The 19,189-nt window shown below is 41.9% G+C and overlaps 3 protein-coding genes across 6 annotated transcripts; 2 read left to right on the forward strand and 1 right to left on the reverse strand.

The window, feature by feature from the left end:
* Positions 1-149: 149 nt before the first annotated feature.
* On the reverse strand, positions 150-11,854 carry map2k4a (mitogen-activated protein kinase kinase 4a). 3 transcript variants are annotated; one of them, XM_069165527.1, is made up of 13 exons: positions 11,689-11,854; positions 10,738-10,773; positions 9,844-9,876; positions 7,081-7,183; positions 6,163-6,337; positions 5,936-6,055; positions 5,717-5,836; positions 5,566-5,617; positions 5,341-5,468; positions 2,410-2,487; positions 1,973-2,121; positions 1,327-1,372; positions 150-647 (listed from the first exon to the last, which is right to left on the reverse strand). In XM_069165527.1, the coding sequence occupies exons 1-13, from the start codon at positions 11,852-11,854 to the stop codon at positions 534-536; spliced, it is 1,320 nt and encodes a 439-aa protein (XP_069021628.1). In that variant the 3' UTR covers positions 150-533. The 3 variants fall into 3 exon arrangements, with proteins under 3 accessions (XP_069021628.1, XP_069021630.1, XP_069021629.1); XM_069165529.1 differs by lacking the exon at positions 9,844-9,876 and having other exon boundaries at positions 7,081-7,171; XM_069165528.1 differs by lacking the exon at positions 9,844-9,876.
* A 474-nt stretch (positions 11,855-12,328) lies between these two features.
* tmem220 (transmembrane protein 220) lies at positions 12,329-15,328 on the forward strand. Of its 2 annotated transcripts, XM_069165531.1 has the most exons (7): positions 12,329-12,414; positions 13,351-13,532; positions 13,610-13,639; positions 13,717-13,777; positions 14,048-14,171; positions 14,749-14,808; positions 14,892-15,328. In XM_069165531.1, exons 2-7 carry the CDS (start codon positions 13,434-13,436, stop codon positions 15,022-15,024), a joined length of 507 nt encoding a protein of 168 aa, XP_069021632.1. In that variant the 5' UTR covers positions 12,329-12,414; positions 13,351-13,433; the 3' UTR covers positions 15,025-15,328. The 2 variants fall into 2 exon arrangements, with proteins under 2 accessions (XP_069021632.1, XP_069021631.1); XM_069165530.1 differs by having other exon boundaries at positions 12,352-13,532.
* Positions 15,329-15,650: 322 nt separating this feature from the next.
* Positions 15,651-19,181, forward strand: sco1 (synthesis of cytochrome C oxidase 1). Its single transcript, XM_069165446.1, has 7 exons — positions 15,651-15,848; positions 16,799-16,924; positions 17,236-17,326; positions 17,752-17,949; positions 18,058-18,150; positions 18,537-18,652; positions 18,817-19,181. The coding sequence occupies exons 1-7, from the start codon at positions 15,714-15,716 to the stop codon at positions 18,946-18,948; spliced, it is 891 nt and encodes a 296-aa protein (XP_069021547.1). The 5' UTR covers positions 15,651-15,713; the 3' UTR covers positions 18,949-19,181.
* Positions 19,182-19,189: the final 8 nt, after the last annotated feature.

The following is a 19,189-nucleotide window of genomic DNA, read 5'->3' on the forward strand; positions in this document are numbered from 1 at the left end:
AGTTTCCATTAAGATACCAAACACAAAAAGCTTTCATTCACGAAGAGGTGGGGACGATTCACAAAAAGAGCATGATGATTTCCAGTATGTCGGAGAGTCTCCGAATTTAAATACACCACGTGGTTCTGGTTTCTATAAATACACGTTCCAGGTTAATTTTTTTTTTTTTCTTATAATCACTGTTTACTAATAATCACTGAGATGCGTCCTTGTCGGGATGATCCATCGATTCAGCTGCTATTACACCGAGGTGACTGTGCGTCCGTGAACGAGCGAAACAGAAGTGTGTTAATATATCATACAGACATGACTGAAGTGACACCGCTGTTACTGCAAGTGGTGCTGCTTTTTTTTTTTTTTTAGGTTTTTTTTTTTTTTTTTAGGCTTTACATTTCTCTTTTAACACTGCAATAAAGGGAACCAAGCAAATTTACACGAGGGTTTGTTTTCATTATTACTTCTTTTTTTTTGTTGTTGTTGTTTTTTGTGGTTGTTGCAGAGTGGTGTGTATTCATGGGGGTGTTTTGTTTTTTTCAGTCCATATACATGGGGGAAATGGGAGAGGTGGGCATCTGATCCATGAGCCTGCACACGTAACTGGCGACGTCCACCGAGCGCTCCTCGTACATCTGAATGAACGGGTCTTTCTGGAGGGGGACGACAAAAAAAATTAAATATCATAACATCAATGCAGGCTTTCAAAAAGAAGCACGACAATTGAAAAATGTCAAATTTCCATGACCTATAATGAACAGAAAAAACAGTCCAAACTTTGTGCTGATCAGACAAAACCACCTAAAAGTGTTCGTAGCTTCTGGGTCTGAAAAATGAGGCCTTACGCTGCAATACCAGCGAGTGCCACTAAAGGTCGGCTCCAAAAAGCCTCCGGCTCCATAGACTCCCATTCAACTTCTCTCATCAAATACGAAGTCAATAAAATGTGTCCATCAGTTATCTCGGTGTTGTTAGCTAAAGTCACTCCTTCTTATTAGTTTTCTGGAGGTCCATCTGAAAATAATCCCTCATTCATAAGAAAAGAAGATTAAAAAAGACCTGTTTTTGGGGGGGGGCGTGTCTGTTTGACTGACAGGTCTATGGTGCAGTCAGGTTACAGCTATCGGTGGGCGGGACTTAGTATCGTCAGGTCTCCAATTAGATTGCGTCAGATCCAGCAGTTAAAGTTTATACTAAACGCGGATATTTCAAGACTCGGCCTGAAAAATGATCAAATCCACTTACTTTCCATGTCGGGAATAAACTTTCTATAATTCTCTGATATTCCGGTGGGAACCAGGAAAATGTAAAAGAATCTCAACGTGAACTCACCAGTAGCTCTTTGTACTTTGGCCTTTTCGATTCGTCCTTTGTAAGGCTACGAAAAACAGAAAAACAGAAAAAGTGTTGCATGTTTGGGAGGGTACAGTTCAGCCGTTTGTCCACCAGGGGGCAGCATCTGACAAAAAGCTGTTCCTCTATTAAATTTTTTTGATTTGATTTTTTTTTTTATTTTATACACTTTATTAATCCCCGAGGGGAAATTTCTTCAAATGCTTGAAAAGGTGCTTAAAAAGAACATTTAACTTCTGTTTCATAACTGCAACATATACACTCTCATCCATCAGAGTACTCATATCTTCTTGCTTTTTTATATTGACTTTATTGTTTTTGCTGTGATTGTTGTAACTTATATTCTGTATATATTATTTTTATGTAAACTTTGTATTTCCTATAACTGTAAATTTTAAACATTATCTAGGTGGAGGCTTTAAATAAGCCCATTGTTTTGTTTTTTTCTGTCTCTCCCTGCACTGCACTGAATTTTTTTTTTTTTTTATTGTATTTTGTAAAATCTTGTGTTTTTAATTTGTGCAAAATGAATCAAATCAAATCAAATCAAGACCTCAAATCCCTGAAAAAAAAAATCTGAAATTGCTCTGCTGCAGCGCTGCGTTTCCTTTCGGTCTGTTCTCACCACACGTTGACGAAGGCGATGAACTTGGGCGAGAAGCGCCTCTCCTCCGAGTTGCTGAGCTGCGGCGGGTCGCCTCGCACCACCTGGGTCAACTGGTCGAACACGCTGTTCCACTTCGGGTAGGGGAACCGTCCCGTGGCCAGCTCGTACTGAAACACACGACGGGTTCAACTTAGTGTTAAAAAAAACAAAACAGGTAGCTCCTGCAGTCTGCTGAGCTCCCGCAGTGAGTTTTATTAAATATTGCTGATCGAGCAGAAAATCTTCAGGCGCAAACAAGTTATGGACTCCTCCGGTTCGACCTCCTGTTTGTCGTGAGAAGACGTCAACGTTTGAACGGCAAGAGAATAAATATGGTCCAACACCTATGACAAGGTTTTTTTTTTTGGGATGTATTTCTCTCAGCTTTTAAATAACTCTGATTGATAAAAACTCACCAGCGTGATTCCCAAACTCCAGACGTCTGAGCGGACGTCGTATCCTTGCCTCGAAGCGCTCGGGTCTATTCTCTCCGGCTGGAAAAAACACAAACACAGGAAACACACAGTTTTTATCAAATTTGGGGTTCAGAAACAACAACAACAAAAAAGCAAACCAGCTGGAAAAGGTGAGAAATAAATCACTGAAAAAAATGTGCAGGAAATCAACAAGAGGTGAAAACTTAAATGAATTAGAAGTTTAAACTGATGTTGCTCATCATGTTTCAGGGTTATTAATTGAACTGTATGAATTATGGAATAAAAAAAATCTGATTTATTTCATCCCAAACCTGATGTTTTGTTGTGACTTGACACATGTAGCAAACAGCTGTAACATGGGGAACCTTCAAAATAAAAGCGAAGCAGCAGAAATTGTTTAAGCCCCAAGTTTGCTTCTTTTTTTTTATCCATAACTTTTTTCCCCCTAACACTAAAAATGGCCCAGCGACCCACTTTTGGGTCACAACCCACCAGTTGATAACCACTGGTTAAGTGTGACCTCTCGTGACACGTAAAATTTGTCTGTGCTTGCGTCAAAAGAAGATTAAGACACGACCCGATGCTTCACAAAAACACAAATTCAGCTGCAGTAGCTTCTCAAAACCAGCAGGTGTCACTGTGGCTCGTTGAGTTGAAAGCTTCAAATCTGTATTCCGCACCGAGAGGAAGAGTCCCAGAGCTGCAGCAGGCCGGAAAAGTCTCTCACAAAGCTGCGCGTCAGACTTTTAATGGGTTTTTTTATGACGTAACTTAAATACTGAGAAAGAATAAAAACAGTTGTTCCTCAAACCAAAAAAAAAAACCAGGTTCTCTTCCCCGGAGAATACCAAAGCAGCTCATCACCTCTGGGCATGTTTTCACCTGCACAACAAGACGCCGCCGGCTCTCCGCCTCCATCCCTCATTCCTGCCTCACAACACATGGTCTGTCATTTATGACCTCCACCGGATTTACTTCATCGCACAAAAAAAGGGCTGCAGAGGAGGAGGAGGAAGAGGAGGAGGAAGAGGAAGCACCTCGCTGGCCCATTTACAGGCCTGAATTAGAGGCTGATGTCACCCAGCAGCAGAGCGGGACGCTTGGTGCTGCAGCTCGGACGGGTTTTATGCAGCAGCAGCAAACATCTGTAAGGCGGAGAGCTTCAGGCTCTCTGCAGCTGCACGTGTGAAACAGCAGCAGACAGGAAACGATCAGGAAATAATCATTTCATTGGAATCTAATGAAGGAAAAAAATGCCTATTTTCAGCTTCTTTAATTTGCATCTTTAACCCTTTTTTTTTTTTTTTTTTTTTTTTTACTTTTTTAATTAATATAAACACCTAGAAGGAAACTTTTGACGGACATAACGGATGAATAATCTTTTGATCAAATATTGAAATGACTTGTTACCTCCTAATTTACACAAACGCTTTCTTGCATTTCAAAACTCCTCGTTTCACTTTCTTTCGTGCCAGTCACGTCGTTCTCACTGAAACTCCGACACCGCCGAACCTCTGGGGATCTTCATGGTCACTTTGCACGAGTTTTCGTGGTAAACGTACGTGCAAAACCAAACGCAACACAAAAACGCGGCAAATTTTCTGGGTCATCTCAACAAAAGCTCAAATTAAAGGGCCGGTAAACGCTAGCAGAGGAAAAGTAAACCTGTTGGTGTCCCTGACTGGATTTCTATTATCGATTAGTGTGTATAATAAAACCTTCTGATCATGTTCTTGCTTTTTCTTGTGAAAACACCCTTTAGACAGCCTGAAAAGACGATAAATGAATCGTTTTGTTGTGCATCGGCATGAAGGCCGGCTTCTGTCTGCAGGAAAATAAAAACAGCCAAATTATACAAACATTATTAAATCCATGAGGGGAAATCTAAAGTCTTCAACACCTGAACGTGTCGACACACATCGAAGACAGCGAGTCTGTCTCTGCAGCTGCACTGACGTCAGATGCTCTACGTCGATCACACACACCTGGTGTGTGTGTGTGTGTGTGTGTGTGCGATCTCGATAGTGACGAACCAAATTTAGACTAGAAACTGTTTAGACTGGAAACTGCGGTGGAGAGACCTGGAGGAGGTGGGGGGGGGGGGGGGGGGCTGTGTGAACAAACACACACACAGACAACGACTGGTCTTTTAAACGTCAAAAAAATATCCTTTAGCACCTCGAAGATCTGAAATTCTTCCGCGTGATTAACCGTCCAAAATATTCAGTTAGAAGCCACAGAAAAGAAAAACAACAACAACAACAACAACCTGGACGCGTCTTCTCTAACAGGTTCTGAGTCGGCTGCGCTGATTCATCACAGCAAACAGCGAGCGAGCGTCTCGTGTCGGCAGACGAGTCGAGCCACACCTGCGCTGATTCATTTGTGTTTCACGGAGCGACGCGACACCGCGGGCCGAGCCGACGGGACGAGCCGAGCCGACGGGACGAAACGCAGGCGGCGACGACGACGACACACCGATGAATAGGACGTAGCTGAAGGCCGTAACACAAATGAATCTCAAACAGCTTCAGTTCTCAACTAAAACTACCGCGACGTCGTCTTCAGCAACTCCTGACTGGTTTTTCCAGGTTTGCCTTTAACTGAATAAATCAAATTGTGTAGTAGCTTGGCCTCAATAATAATGGGACACGAAGTCCCATCATGAGGAGATCAGCAGTTTCAAAAAAAAAACATTCAAACCTGCCACCAACATTTAATGGCACTTTTTTTTTTTTTTGCACTGCTGCAACATGATTGGCTCGCCGGATAACTGCATGAAGAAGCAGGTGTTCCTAATAAAGTGATCGGTGAGGGTACATTCACAACACTGGGGAGTCGAAGCTCTCATTTCTCCGGAAGTTAAGGAGGTCAGAAGCCCCCCCCCCCACCACCACCACCACCACTCACCGCCATGTACGGCCGGCAGCCGGCGTCTCTGGTTTTGGCGATGGAGTCGACCAGCTGACCGCTGATGCCGAAGTCGCACAGCTTTATGTTGCCGTTCCTGTCCAGGAGGATGTTTGACGGTTTAATGTCTGAGAGGAGAGACAGAGGCGGTGAGGAGACGCACGGTGGACACACACACACACACACACACACACACACACACACACACACACTAAAACATCTTACCTCTGTGTATTATTTTCAAGTTTTCTTTTAAGTGGTTAAGTGCCTTCACAGTCTGAAAAAAAAAAACACAAAGAGATTCAGCAGCAGAAGTAATAGAAAAATCAGGCTGCTTTTAATTTGAAAACAGAAAGAAAAACAAACAACAACATACAGCTAACGTTATTTTTCCTAATATCTCCTCTGGAATCACGTCGTCTAACGAGCAATACACGAACTTGTAAAATTTGTCTAACGAGGTAGCCATGAGTTCCATACAGATCCAGCAGTCGCCCTGAAACAGAAGAAGCTCGGTCACTATTTACGGCGACGTCAAAATAAAAAGACGATTAAAACAATAATAACAATAATAATTTTTTGGGATTTATTTCACCTCTCTGAACAGAGCTCCGTAAAACTGCACGATGTAAGGACAGTCGCTGCTCCTCATCACCACGTCCAGGTCCATCAGCAGCTGCTTCTGCTCCTTCTCGTCCACCGTGGAACGAATTCTCTGAAATAAAAACGCAAAAATAACGATTTAAATCTGCGATCGGGGGAAGAAAAAAAAACGCACACTCGGCGTTTTCCCGTGCGCGAGTGTTTTTTTCCGGGCCTCACCTTGACCGCCATGATCTGGTTGCTGGGCTTGTGCACCATCTTGTTGACGGAGCCGTACGCCCCGCGGCCGATCTCGCCCAGGTCCTTCAGGTCCTCGGCCGTGAAGTCCCAGTGCTGCTCCGGGGAGATCTTCAGCTTCCCCGACGACTCGATGCTGTGCGTCCTCAGCCGCTCTCTGACGAACATTAAAAGACACGAGAAGGAAGCCGGAGGAGACGGACTCAGAAGATATTTAGATTTAAAATCCAGTCGGTTCAGTTGTTTTTAGTAGAATTTGGATCGTTTCGGGGTTTTTTTTTCTCAAAGAGATTATTCGACTTCACTCAAGTCAATATCGCATCTTTGTATTTCAGTTCCTTTTAATGAGGAACATGTCTGTAAAACGGCATACGTTAAATCTTAATGTGGAAATCTGAGATGTCATTTTCTTGTTTTAAAAGTTAAGTAGGAGTTTCTGTCTTTTGATTTGTTGAGTATTATCATGTTGACGGGAGACTCTGCGGCGGCTCGATGAACACGTCGGTGAAACCTCGAACTTCACGGCTGGAGACGTGTTTTCTTCAAACAGGAATTACTGAAACCAGAAAGACTTTGAGACTTAATTTCAAATGCCGATGAGTATATTGATTTTCCGCGGTTCAGATGTTTATCGGCTCCTCTGGGCCTCAAAGCTGAAAAACTCCCCTATTAATGAGTGTTTGTGTATGAAAACTGGTATTAAATAAAATTTCAGTTTAGGCCGACCTTTTTTCAACACGAGTACATTTGTTGAATTATGTAGTAATATTCAGTGTTTATTTCTCGGCTGAAGATTTCTTGTCAAGTAAAACGAACAAGAACAGAACATTTCTCTGTTATTAAGTCGTCATCTCCTTAAATTCTGTTGCTTCCGTGGAGACGGTGGAAAAGCTCACTCACATGTGCGGGTTCTGGAACGGCGGCCCGGCCGTGTTCAGCGTGAATCTGGTGGTGGGTTTGATCGGAGGGTTGGCGAAGTTCAGCTTCAGGGCTTTACGTTTACCTGAGCGGGACGAGAGAGACGCGCCGACAAAACACGTTAAAACCTCGCAAACGAACGCTGCGGAGGGGGGAGAAAAAAAACAACAACACCCGAAAGAAAAGTGGTCCCAGGTGAAAAGGTTACAAGGAGAGGTGAGTGACAACAACCCAACCCCCAAAAAAATACAAATGAGAACACACACACCACACACTGTGGTAAAATCAATGGATGTCATGCTTTTCATAGAAGGGAGGGGAATCACTGAGTCATCTCTCAAATAAATACTCACCTGTAAACGTGTTCATATTTACAGTTTTCTCAACTAATCCAATGAAATCCTATCGTTTCCACACTGGGTGGCATTTTTCCTGCATTAACATTTGTGTATTTCAGTCTATTCTTATGTTATTTTCACCGTCCTGCTGCGAAAAATGCCAACTGCAGGACTACACTTGGATTAATCCGCCACACAAAATAGTCCCTAACAAACGGTGCAATTTACTGCAGTTTGAGTCTCGACACCTTTCAAGCCCAAAAAAAACGGTGCATCTATTTGTCAAAAACTAAATTGTTTCATCTCGTAAGTCTCTTGCTGCATCAGTTTCAAGGTCAGGTGTACCTAATAAAGTGGCAACTGAGTGTAAATTATGCAGGAAATCTCCTGCCGTTGGACTAATTTATAATCCGCTTTAGCTGGAGTCACCTCCTCCTCTGCAGCAGCATGATATTCAGCTCCTTTACATTGAAATAGTCAGTAAACAAACTGCACCTAGTGTCCTCTGAAAGTAATAAAAACAGTGCTTAAATATGGTGGTGTAAAATATCTAAAAAGTAGACTGAAACTTCACCGTGGTGATGACACGCCTTCAGAGGGCTCCGTCAACTCGGACTCGAAAAAAACAGAAAATGCGGCATGCTGCTAATAAAAACACCGACATTCATAATGCAGACGCACAAACCCAAACAAGTGGAAGAAATTAAACCATAATGATAGTGATAAAAATGTAAATGATACAAATGCGGATGGGAACATGCGTCTCAGGCCGACTGCTTTGATTTCACCTTGAATCGAAGGACAGCTGGCTCCGCCCCCCCGAAATACCTCAAGAATGTGTGTGTGTGTGTGTGTGTGTGTGTGTGTGTGTGTGTGTGTGTGTGTGTGTGTGTGTGTGTGTGGACTCGAGACGACAACTTTTAGAGTGCGTGTACCTTGTCTCGACAAGCAAGTGCTATGCTGAGGTGCACTCATGCCAAAAAAAAAAAAACAGACACACCAGTCAAGGAGGGGAGGTGGAGGGGGTGGGGGGGTGATAAAAGGTCATGTGACAACACTACAGGCAGGACTTCTTGCTTGTTAGTTTCACACCGAGGTCTCTCTTTATCTGGCGGAGCTCCTCGATCCCACCGAGAGAAGGATGACGGAGGCTCTCCAGACAAAATATCAACGGAAGCTCTTAGTTTTAAAGGCTTGTGCCGCCGAGAACAGATACGACTTCCCTCCCGGAGGAGAGTTTCTACTAAATGGCTTTTTTTTTTTTTGTGCAGCACAGAAAATACAGAAGTAGGTGTGAACCCTCTGAACCTCACAGAAGCAGCAGGCGGGTTTAAAACGCACGTTGTCTTTTAGAAGAAATCGATATATGAATTTTTTTTTTTTAAATGACAGTTTAAAAGACCCAGAAACTGTAAAAGTAGAAATTACTGTCGGATTTTCCACTTTCCGATTGTCCTTGAATGCCTCCGTCGCAAAAAAACCCCCCAAAATATTTAAGCTTAAAAATAATTTTATTCTACGTGTCATTTAAAATTCGGCCAAAAATAAACCCGTTTGTTCAAATTAGATGCTGTAAAAAAAGAAAAATAACTAATTCTGCACTTTTCAGCGGATCTGCAGAAATTTCGAATGACTCGGCTGATACCAGCGGTCACGTGACAATTTTTTATTTTTTTTCTTCGACTGACCAGCGGGCTGGAGTTCAGAGGAAATAGGATGGATAATACAGAGAAAGTGTTCTAGAATCTAGTTATAAAAATGTAAATAGTTTAACATCTATAGCATGTGGAGGCTCCTCCTTTTCTCCCAGTATTGCTAACAAGTGTGGACACAAAATGTTGTATAAATAGATACCATCTTTGTTCCATTTTTGGAAAATAAATGATCCAAAAAAAAAAAAATACTATATATATATATATATATATTTAGGATATGATAAATATACTATACTGCACAAAAGACTTGTTTAAGTTCTCTCGACTTCAAGCCATGATTTTGCTGTTTCCATCGAGGTGCAGGACCTGCTGATGCAGCAAAAAATGAGCCCTGCTGTGATGAAAAGTGCAACAGGAGCAAAAAATAAATAATATTTTTTTCTTAAAAGCACCCACAAACTGCTGGGGGGGATGGGGAGGGGGGGGGGTTCAGAGGGTAAAAACCTCCTCCATAAGATCGCATGTCTGACAAGCTGCAAGCCATCTGAGAGAGAAAATGTCCCTTAAAAAAAGAAAAAAAAAAAAAAAAAAAAAAAAGCATCACCAGGAGCCGGCACAAGCCTACAGGAGCCCGTCAGAAGTTTGGACCGGGATTAGTTGAAAAACAGCAGGACAGACTCCCCCATACCAGAAACAAAGGGATGAGAACTGTTGGTGCTGAAGCCAAAAAAAAAAAAAGAGGGTTGGCTTACTTGGGGGAGCTCCAGACAGGTTTATCTGAAACCCTGGAGGTGAGAAGACAGCTTTTTTTACTTTCCACATATTTCAATATACTTTCAATTAGAAAAGCTTGTTACGTTTCCCTCTGGAGACTCTGCTCCGTCAGTTCGACTTCAAACCTCCCTCGCTTCACAGGTTTTCCTCCGACAAAAAAAAAAACTCCAAAAAGAAATTTTAAAAAAATCACAGAAACCGGCCTCGCTTTGCTGAGCTGTCAAACATTCCTTTTATCGCAGCAGGTTTGAGTGTATTTTTCTGGAGGGTAAATGCATCAGCATGCGCGTTTATGAGACAATGGAGGAGGCAAAATGAACTGCAGGTAAAATAAAACGACAACACAACAACAAAACGGGGATCCAGAAGTGAGTGTGAATTCAACCATCATGAAAATGGTTTCGGACAGAAACACACGATTATTATTTGTTCCTCGGGACAGCTCACCAGTCAGTCGGCACCATGTCAGGAGTTAGGAATCATTAGTTAGCAGCATTGAGGTAGAAGATGAGATATACGGTCAGGGGAATTAAAACAACGTTACACAACACAATATTAAAATCAAATACTGCATTAAAGAAAAAGAGAGACACGGTTAACACTAATGTTAGGCTAATTAAAGCATCACCTGCTTCATTGTAAGGGAAAGGTACCAGAGATATAAAAAAAATTAATACAAATTAACATGCAACTTAATTGTATTGATTAAATAAAACCATCACATGAAGAGTTTTTAAAGCAGAAGCTAAGAAAATTGCACACAAAAATCAAGAGTGTATGGCAGGTTTTTCTTTAGAATTTGTCATCTGCAATAGGATTTCGAGTTAAACTGCTTATCCTACTCTACCAGGTCGGTGCGGTGTGTGGCTTACCTGTTTCACTCTGACATCTCCAGCAGGTGTTGGACTCTGAAATATTCAAATGAGAGAGTGTTTGTACAAAAGCACAAAAAAAAATACAGCATTTTTGGAAACGAGCATTTAGATGAGTGGTGCTACAGACGGCTGGTTCTACACGTTTCAAGATAAAGCAGCTTCAGGTTTGAGGCCTCTGTACAAGCAGGGGGACCTGAGCTGCAACATCACAGGCACTTACTATTTTATAATGCTGTAAAGAATGTGTGGACACCCACCAGACTCCACCGTCAAAATCACATATTTGACTTGTTTTACATATTGCCAACCACATGTAACACGACTTCACATATATTATTAATTGTGAAGGTGTTCTGATGAATTCGGCATTGTTTTTTTTTACATGAGCATAACAAAAAAACACCGCATTTGCAAGGAAGCACGTCTTGAATATCAGGAGGGGGTTGCTGCAATCCCAAATGACACGCACGGACACCGATTTAACGCATGCGGAACAGCGCGTCTTTACGACACGTTTACGAAAGGACGTATTTTCAATTGGCTTCGATGTGATCAAGAAATATTGCGGAGATTGAAAAAAAAAAAAAAAAAAAAAAAAAAAAATGGCAGTTTTTGTAACGGAGTCTGGCGAGATTCTGCCAGTCGAGAGAGAGCAGAACGTAACGGGGGCTGCACACTTCACAAAACGGGAACACGAGACATTTAATTCGTCCCGTACGCGATGATAAGAAAATAAACATTCAACGGGACAGCAACCGCTCCTCTGGGGAGGGGGAAGTAAGGGACGGCTGCTCCCCTCTCCTCCCTCCTCCCTCCTCCTCCCTCCTCCTGGGAGTAGCCTCCCACGGCTAGCCGAGCTAACGTTAACCTTCACTGCAGCAGAATGTGAGCTCGCGGCTCCGGGCGGATCTCACACGCACACGCACGCACACGCACGCACACACTCACCCTGCATGCCGCTCATGGTGGTGATGTGCTGGGACTGGGACTGGAGGTGGGGGTGGGGGTGGGGGTGCGTCGCGGCTCCCGCGTTGCCGCCGCCGTTGTTGTGTCCGCTGGGTGTCGTTGAGCCGTTCGGACCGGGAGTCGCCATTGTTGCGTGTTTGAATTCCATCAGCAGAGAGAGAGAGAGAGAGAGAGACAGCTCCTTCCTCCTCCGCTCCTTCCTCCTTCCTCCTCCTCCTCCTCCTCCCCGCCACAACAATTCACCGCCTCACGTACGGCAACTTCACGCCGCAGGAGAGAGAGAGAAAAAAACAACAACAACAACAACAAACAACAAACAACAACAAGCAAATCTAGCGACGGCGGGAGAGTTTAAAAAAAAAAAAAACGTTAAAGTTGTTACAGATTTGTTGTTGTTGTTGTTGTTGTTGTTGTTGTAACTTCTCGGACCGCGTTGAAAGGAGAACAAAAACAAACATCCAGCTGCGCTCGGCTGACTGAACTGGCGAACCAAGAGGCTTTACGACCCGCAATCAGCTGACCGAGTGACACTGACATGTCCGAGGACCGCTACATGCTACCAGCTGTTAGCGAGGAGGAAACCGGATGTGCGTCGTGTCTGCTTCAAAATAAAAGATGGAAAATGGCAGCGAGCCAAAAACAGAACGGGACATTTTGTACCTGTTGGTATAATGCAGCTAGGTGTATTTACTGAAGGACAGTTTTGAGGTATAAATATTTATATTTTAATGCAACTTTATACTTTTTCTCCACTAAATCTCAGAGGCAAATTTTGTTTTTTTGTTTTTTTTTACTCCGTTTACTTTTAACGATGACTTTTTATCTCCAAATTTTCTGATTTTAAATTGGATTTTTTTTTTTCTGATTAAACTGAATGATTAAATGTTTCTTGATTTGTTGAGAAAAATGTTCCTACTTTTTAAGCTAAAACTAAACTTCAGTGCATTTACAAATGCATTGTGAATACATTTTATTGTAAAGTATAATAATCACTTAATGTGTATTTTGGACCTTTTTTCTGCCATGCCATGTCTCAATCTCGATTTGTTGACTTAAGTTTTGCCTTTTTCTAACACATACAAATCTGACATATTATTTTGTATTACCAGTGTATAACATTTGATAACCTGAACACACGTTTAAAAATGTTTCCATCGTGGGGATTTTATTTTGTAAAGAACTACCGGAAGTGCTGTCTCCGCATTGTGTTGTTAGTACTCCCACCTTGACCACACTGCGGTCTTTGGGAACGTTTGCTTGTTTTGATGACCGGGGCGTCCAGGACAGAAAAAAAAAATCAAGCTTTAACACAATTTATTTTACCCATTCAGACCTATATGGGTTTTTTATTTCCCATGAAATATGAAATATGAGATATTAAAATCAGTACATTACTGAGTCCTTTTTGATAATTATACAACAACAAAAATACAAAATATAATTGAACATCTACCTGTAATGAGTGTCTGTGCGCGTAAATCCAGCTAAACGATACTTGTGGCCTCGTTTATGAATCATTTGGAGGATACAGACTTTAAATAGTCTAAATATTTCGTTCAGGTCTAAAAAAAAAAAAAAAAAAAATCCAACCCACCTTTCAGCTAATGTGATGAATATCAAGCGAACCCCTCCCTCTTTCACCAGACTGTCGAGTCTGGCCAAGTGCGTCTGCTTTCTGACGTATTGACGTCCAGCCGGGCGGGGAAAGTGAGAGGTTGCAAACAACGATGGGAGAAGTTTGTGGCGAGAAGTCGTGGCTTTTAGTTATCTGGAAAATCTGCAACCTTTTCATGTCTTTGTTCTTCGCTCTTGCAACGTACGTGCAGGTGAGTGCTTTCATTTTGTACGTATATTTTCTGTTTGAATTGTGATCAATGACCATGTGTCTGACGTCCCACTGCAGATCAATGATCCAGACGCAGGTTTATGGATGGTAAGATCACACCCCTGTCACGGATTTAAATTTAATTTAAATTTGGTTTGTTATGAACACTACTTTTCCTGTTGCAGGTCGGTTATGGTGTCCCTGCAGTCCTCTGTGCTTTTATTGGCGTCACACCTCACGTGACAGGTACAGAGATACGTTTGGATCTGAAATGGGGTGCTGTTAGTTGTCATTTTAACAGATGCATTAAGTATTGAGAATAAATACCTTATATAAATATATCCCTATATAAAGGGAGATCATGAAGCCCGTTTTCCACTCTGAACTTCCTTTGCAGTGCTGATAGCGCCCTCAAGTGGCTTTATCACGACTGTGCACCTCAGGGCAGAAGCAGGACTTCTACACTTGTGCATTAATAGTCTTGTGGGTTGTTTTTTTTTCCTCTTCAAATTGCAGAGAATTTGCCCTGGAGGCGTGTTGCAGATCTCCACGTGATGATTTCCAGCACCGTTATCTGCATGTTGGGGTGGAGACTGTACAAAGACGGAGTCACACAGATCTTCCAGCAGGAGGAGGGCAGGTACGACTCCACCTTAACCTCATCATGGAAAGCGACTTTTTCTTTTTTCTTTTTTTTTTTTGCAGGCTTTAATGCAAGAAAAATATAATTTTTCAGAACTTACAAGTCTCCCTCCACTTCAAAATACGTGTCGCTTACGCTCCTGGAGGAATAAAATACCAGCGCGGGCGTGGATGAATTTCTTTATACGCTTCTTAATGGCTCAAAGAAACATTCTTTATGAAAACTCATGAAATTAAAAGCAGTTTTTTCTCATTTAGTACCTGCAGCCTTTTGGTATGTCAGAGAAAAATATCAGGGTGAGGCATTCACATTTTCACATTTGTTATTATCATTTAAAATATTTTGAGGAATGCAAAAAAAGTCAAGTCAGAACAAACAATGATGGAGACCTTTGTCAGTTTCAAGATGTTTTACAGATAATTGGTGGGTTTCTTCTTTTTTTAAATAGACCAACCGATTCACCCACAAATGCAGTTTCACATTTTTGTTCCTCGTTTTTTTTTTTTTGGAAGAAGAGCTGCTTTTGGTAAAAGAGGAATAATGTGCTTTTAATATATATTTTCCCCCCTTTTAGGGAATTTTCTGGTCTCATGTTGACACTTGTTTGGCTCCTCCTGTGTCGCCACTCTGGAAGGTAATATTTGAAAATAGAACCAGGAGATGTATTATTCTCCCCGTACGTGTCACTTTTAAGGACACCCACTCTTTTTCTATCAGAGCTCCTGTCGGGACGCTCAGAGTCTCCACCGCCGTCGCCATCACGGTCTTCCCCTTCGTGGCCTGGCTTTACTACTACGTCAATAAGGAGCTGAGGACCAACTGGCCCTCGCATTGTAAAACGGCCATTTAGATGTCCACTTTAAAACATTCCTTTTTTGTTTTGTTCTTTGACGGAAGATCGTGAACCAAAAGTGCTCCTTTTGTAAATATAATGAAATATAAAATATGACAGCTCAGGTACAATTCATTTTATTTTATTTTTTTGTTGAATGTACTTGTCATGTAATAGAAAAACCTACAAACTGTATTTTATCAGTGTTAAAAACTTTCTTTCCCTTTAATGTTGATTAAATAACTTGGACTAATAGTCCTCTCTCAAATGAAGCACATGTAACAAAATGTTTTACAATTTATTTAATAATAAAATATTTAATTAAAAAATAGATAATTTTGTCTTTATTACATTTATTTTATTATAAAAAAAAAAATGTGTTGTATATATTTGAATAAAACGAGCTTGAACTTGATTTTAATATCCACGAGGTGGCAGTAGAAAGCACACGAACTAAAAAGGGCGATAGAAGAAGCTGCGTTTGACGTCACTTCCTGTGTGTTGATAACGTTTGCCTGCCAGCAGATCTGAGAGCAGCCTTTCACAGTTTAAAATGGATCCTTTTATATTCTCGCGGTTATTAAGAACTGACTGGAGAACAGCGGTTTGTATGCCGAGTTTCCCTTTTCGCTTGTCACGTTTTATGAAACTTTGCAGCCGCTTCCTGGTTTGCTGCAGCGGCTCCGTCAAGGTCTGAACATCTGAACATGGCTCTGAGCGTTTTATATCGCAGCCTGGTTCAGAGTAAAGTCCTGCAGAGTCGAGGCGTCACACTCTCACGCAGCGTTTTAACCGGACTGACACACACGCCTTCGTCTTCGCAGAGAACTCACAGCTACCTGGTAGGTCACAAAAAAACAAAAACAAAAAACCAGCAGCAGCAGCCGAGTTCAGGCTGTCACACCAAACTCCATTCAGAAATTTGCCAATTTAGCGTTCATGTTCGTGACGAGTTCGACTGCGGTGAAGTTAGTTTGAACACCAATAACTTATCGTCACGTAACCTCGTGACTCCAAACCGAAGCCGAATTGTTTTTATTACTCTGGACAAACAAGGGCTCATCTCGTTTTTGTTGGATGTTCAGTGCTTCTATAGTTTTAATATAGTAATAACAATAATACACTTTATTTGTATAGCACCTTTCATACAAGAAACGCAGCTCAAAGATAATGACATGCAGTATTTCACATCAAAACAGATATAAAGGAATATTTACAAATATAGAAAATAAATGAGATACATGAGAACAGATGAAATGCATAAAATTAAGCAAATAGAGTTAAAATATAAAATAAGAAATATAAATTTTAAAGGTGCGGTAGTTCAAGTTCAAGAGAGCTTCAAGAGTAACTTGTTCATATTTGTTTTATGGAAAAAGCACTTTTTGTTTTTCCCCTTAATGGCTTTCTTGTCACGTAACAAGAAGCTGTCTGGATTGATTAAAAAAAACAAAAAAAAAAACACTGAATAATTTAAACTACATCTCCAGTTTCTCCACCGGACGACGCCCCCTTTTAAATTTGCAAAACTTTCTGATTGGACTTCCCGAACACGGTGAGGGTATGATGTCATGAGGGTATGATGTCATCAGGGTATGATGTCATGAGGGTATGATGTCGTGAGGGTATGATGTCATGAGGGTATGATGTCATCAGGGTATGATGTCGTGAGGGTATGATGTCGTGAGGGTATGATGTCGTCAGGGTATGATGTCGTCAGGGTATGATGTCGTCAGGGTATGATGTCGTGATCTCGGCTCATCCCCTTCGTCCTGTGCTCGGTGGTTTCCAGGTGAATGTGGGTCAGCGGTTCACCTGCAGAACAACACGATGGACGCATCCACACGACTCCAGACCGTTTTCCGCGATGCCTCCGCCGCCATCGTCGTCGTCGGGGAAGAACACCAAGAAGTCTGGGGTGAGTGTCGAAAAGTTGATGTTAAAGTTTGACACGAATTCACTTCATATCCAGGAAATAAATCCCTAAACATGAGCTCAGATTTTACGTTGTTTTTTTTTGTTTTGTTTGTTTTACAATTGGACTCTCGTCATATTCTGAGTCGTCTGAAATCACCTCCAATCTAACGAGGAGTCGAAGAATAATTAGCTGTTAAAATGACGTCATCTGTATTTACGTCAGCAGCGAGAGAATCAAGCGTGACGCCGTTGTCTCGTGACGTACATGCGTTTCTTACTGTTGTCTGTTCCTGTCCTCTCTTTACTTCAAAGCCGGTGACGTGGAAATCTTTAGCGATAACGTTCGCTATCGGAGGCGCTCTGCTGGGAGGGATGAAATATCTCAAGAAAGAAAAAGAAGAAAGTACGTTTTTTGTTTTGTTTTGTTTTTATTGTTAAATCAGGTGATATTGGTGGTAAATAATAATAATAAACTTTATTTGTATAGCACGTTTAATACAAGAAATGCAGCTCAAAGCTTTACAGCAAGAAAATAACATGCAGTGTTTCACATAAAAACAGATATTAAGGAACATTTAAAAATATGAGATGCATAAGAAACAGATAAAATGCATCAAATTAAACACAAATAGAGTTAAAATATAAAATAAGCAATATCCTACGATACAGTTTGGAGTGACCTCAGCGTCCTCGAAGGCTCATAGTTCACCAGAGAGTCAGAGATGTAACTCGGTCCATTAAGAGCTTCGTATGTGAGGAGGAAGAGGAGCTTAAATAACGACAATAGCGATAACAACCCGCTCTCTGTAATTGTGCCGTGATCCGCAGAGATTGAAAAAGAGAGGAACAAATCGATCGGTAAACCGGCGCTGGGCGGTCCGTTCTCGCTCGTCGACCACGACGGCAAACCCGCCAAGAGCGAGGACTTCCTGGGCCGGTGGGTCCTCATCTACTTCGGGTTCACCCACTGCCCCGACATCTGCCCGGACGAGCTGGAGAAGATGATCGAGGTGGTGGACGAAATAGGTAAATAAAAATTAAAAAAACGCAGCAGAAACCAGAACGTCTCGGCGTTTCCTTCTTTTTCTTTTTTACGGAACTTTCTGGGTTTTTTTGGTTGTTTTTTTTCGACAGACAAAATCAAGTCTCTTCCCAACCTGACGCCGGTGCTCATCACCATCGACCCGGACCGGGACACCCCGGAGGCCATGGCTGCGTACGTGAAAGGTACAAAAAAACATGCTTTTATTTCCCTGGAAAAAATGTTATAAATACCCGAAAGCACCTGGAAAGATAATTATTTGAATACTTTATTACTCAGATAAATGCCTAAAAATACTGTTCAATTTTTTTGTTAATTTTTTTTAGGCCCAGAAAGTTTCCTCCTGTTAATTTTTCGCATAAAATTGGTCGCATCAGAAAACGGCAATCAATATCTTGTGTTTAAAATCAAACGTTGTTTACGGGAAAAAAAATCATATTTGTCTGAACCGGCAGCTACATATCTGATGAAATCATCAACTGACTATTCATCTCGTTCATTCTGTAATTTTAGATACAAAATTTATTTTAGATTTTTTTTTTTTTTTTTTTTTTTTGATTGAATCTTTCAGAGTTTTCCCCGAAGCTGATCGGTCTGACGGGGACGACACCGCAGGTGGAGCAGGTGTCCCGCGCCTACAGAGTTTACTACAGCCAGGGACCGAAGGACGAAGACAACGACTACATCGTGAGTGACGGGACGACCCCCCCCACCCCTCCTTCTCCTCCCCCCCCCCCCCCCCCCCCCCCCCCCCCCGCCCACCCACCCCGCGGGCTCTGGCTTCGTCTTTGACGACGGCAAAGAAAGAAATGTAAAACGTAATGAGATGTGTTTCTCCCGTCGTTCCTCAGGTGGATCACACCATCATCATGTACCTGGTGGGACCCGACGGCGAGTTCGCGGAGTATTTCGGACAGAACAAAAGAAGCGCGGAGATCTCCGCCTCGATAGCGTCGCACATGAGGAAGTACAAGAAGAAGTGACGGGCCGCCGAACTCCACCGCCCTCTGCTGTTGGCCTTTATTTATTCTGGATACGCTGCGTGATCGTGTCTGCAGTGACGTTCCCTTCGATGCCGTGCAGAAAAGAGTCTTATTGATTATCCATCGCACACTTTTGTGCTGCTGGGAACAAAAGAAATGATAATACCACACACAAACTCGATATTTCTGATTTCTGATCAAACAAAAAGGAAATTCATGAAGGATAAAGAACATTTGATTT

This window comes from Embiotoca jacksoni, unplaced genomic scaffold (genome assembly GCF_022577435.1).
Source record: "Embiotoca jacksoni isolate LCO1_2020_lvr unplaced genomic scaffold, fEmbJac1.0.p SCAF_34, whole genome shotgun sequence".
NCBI classification, from domain to species: Eukaryota; Metazoa; Chordata; class Actinopteri; family Embiotocidae; genus Embiotoca; species Embiotoca jacksoni.

What these genes read in the sequence shown, in the direction of transcription:
- map2k4a (XM_069165527.1), bottom strand. Translation starts at nt 11,854, where the DNA reads ATGGAATTCAAACACGCAACAATGGCGACTCCCGGTCCGAACGGCTCA. An exon ending in ACCAGATCATGGCGGTCAAG is followed by an intron (nt 6,056 to 6,162) that starts GTGAGGCCCGGA and finishes TTTTTATTTCAG; the next exon opens with AGAATTCGTTCCACGGTGGA. An exon ending in ACGGAGCTCTGTTCAGAGAG is followed by an intron (nt 5,837 to 5,935) that starts GTGAAATAAATC and finishes CTTCTGTTTCAG; the next exon opens with GGCGACTGCTGGATCTGTAT.
- tmem220 (XM_069165531.1), top strand. Translation starts at nt 13,434, where the DNA reads ATGGGAGAAGTTTGTGGCGAGAAGTCGTGGCTTTTAGTTATCTGGAAA. An exon ending in CGTCACACCTCACGTGACAG is followed by an intron (nt 13,778 to 14,047) that starts GTACAGAGATAC and finishes TTCAAATTGCAG; the next exon opens with AGAATTTGCCCTGGAGGCGT. An exon ending in CTGTGTCGCCACTCTGGAAG is followed by an intron (nt 14,809 to 14,891) that starts GTAATATTTGAA and finishes TTTTTCTATCAG; the next exon opens with AGCTCCTGTCGGGACGCTCA.
- sco1 (XM_069165446.1), top strand. Translation starts at nt 15,714, where the DNA reads ATGGCTCTGAGCGTTTTATATCGCAGCCTGGTTCAGAGTAAAGTCCTG. An exon ending in CATGGCTGCGTACGTGAAAG is followed by an intron (nt 18,151 to 18,536) that starts GTACAAAAAAAC and finishes TGAATCTTTCAG; the next exon opens with AGTTTTCCCCGAAGCTGATC. An exon ending in ACGAAGACAACGACTACATC is followed by an intron (nt 18,653 to 18,816) that starts GTGAGTGACGGG and finishes GTCGTTCCTCAG; the next exon opens with GTGGATCACACCATCATCAT.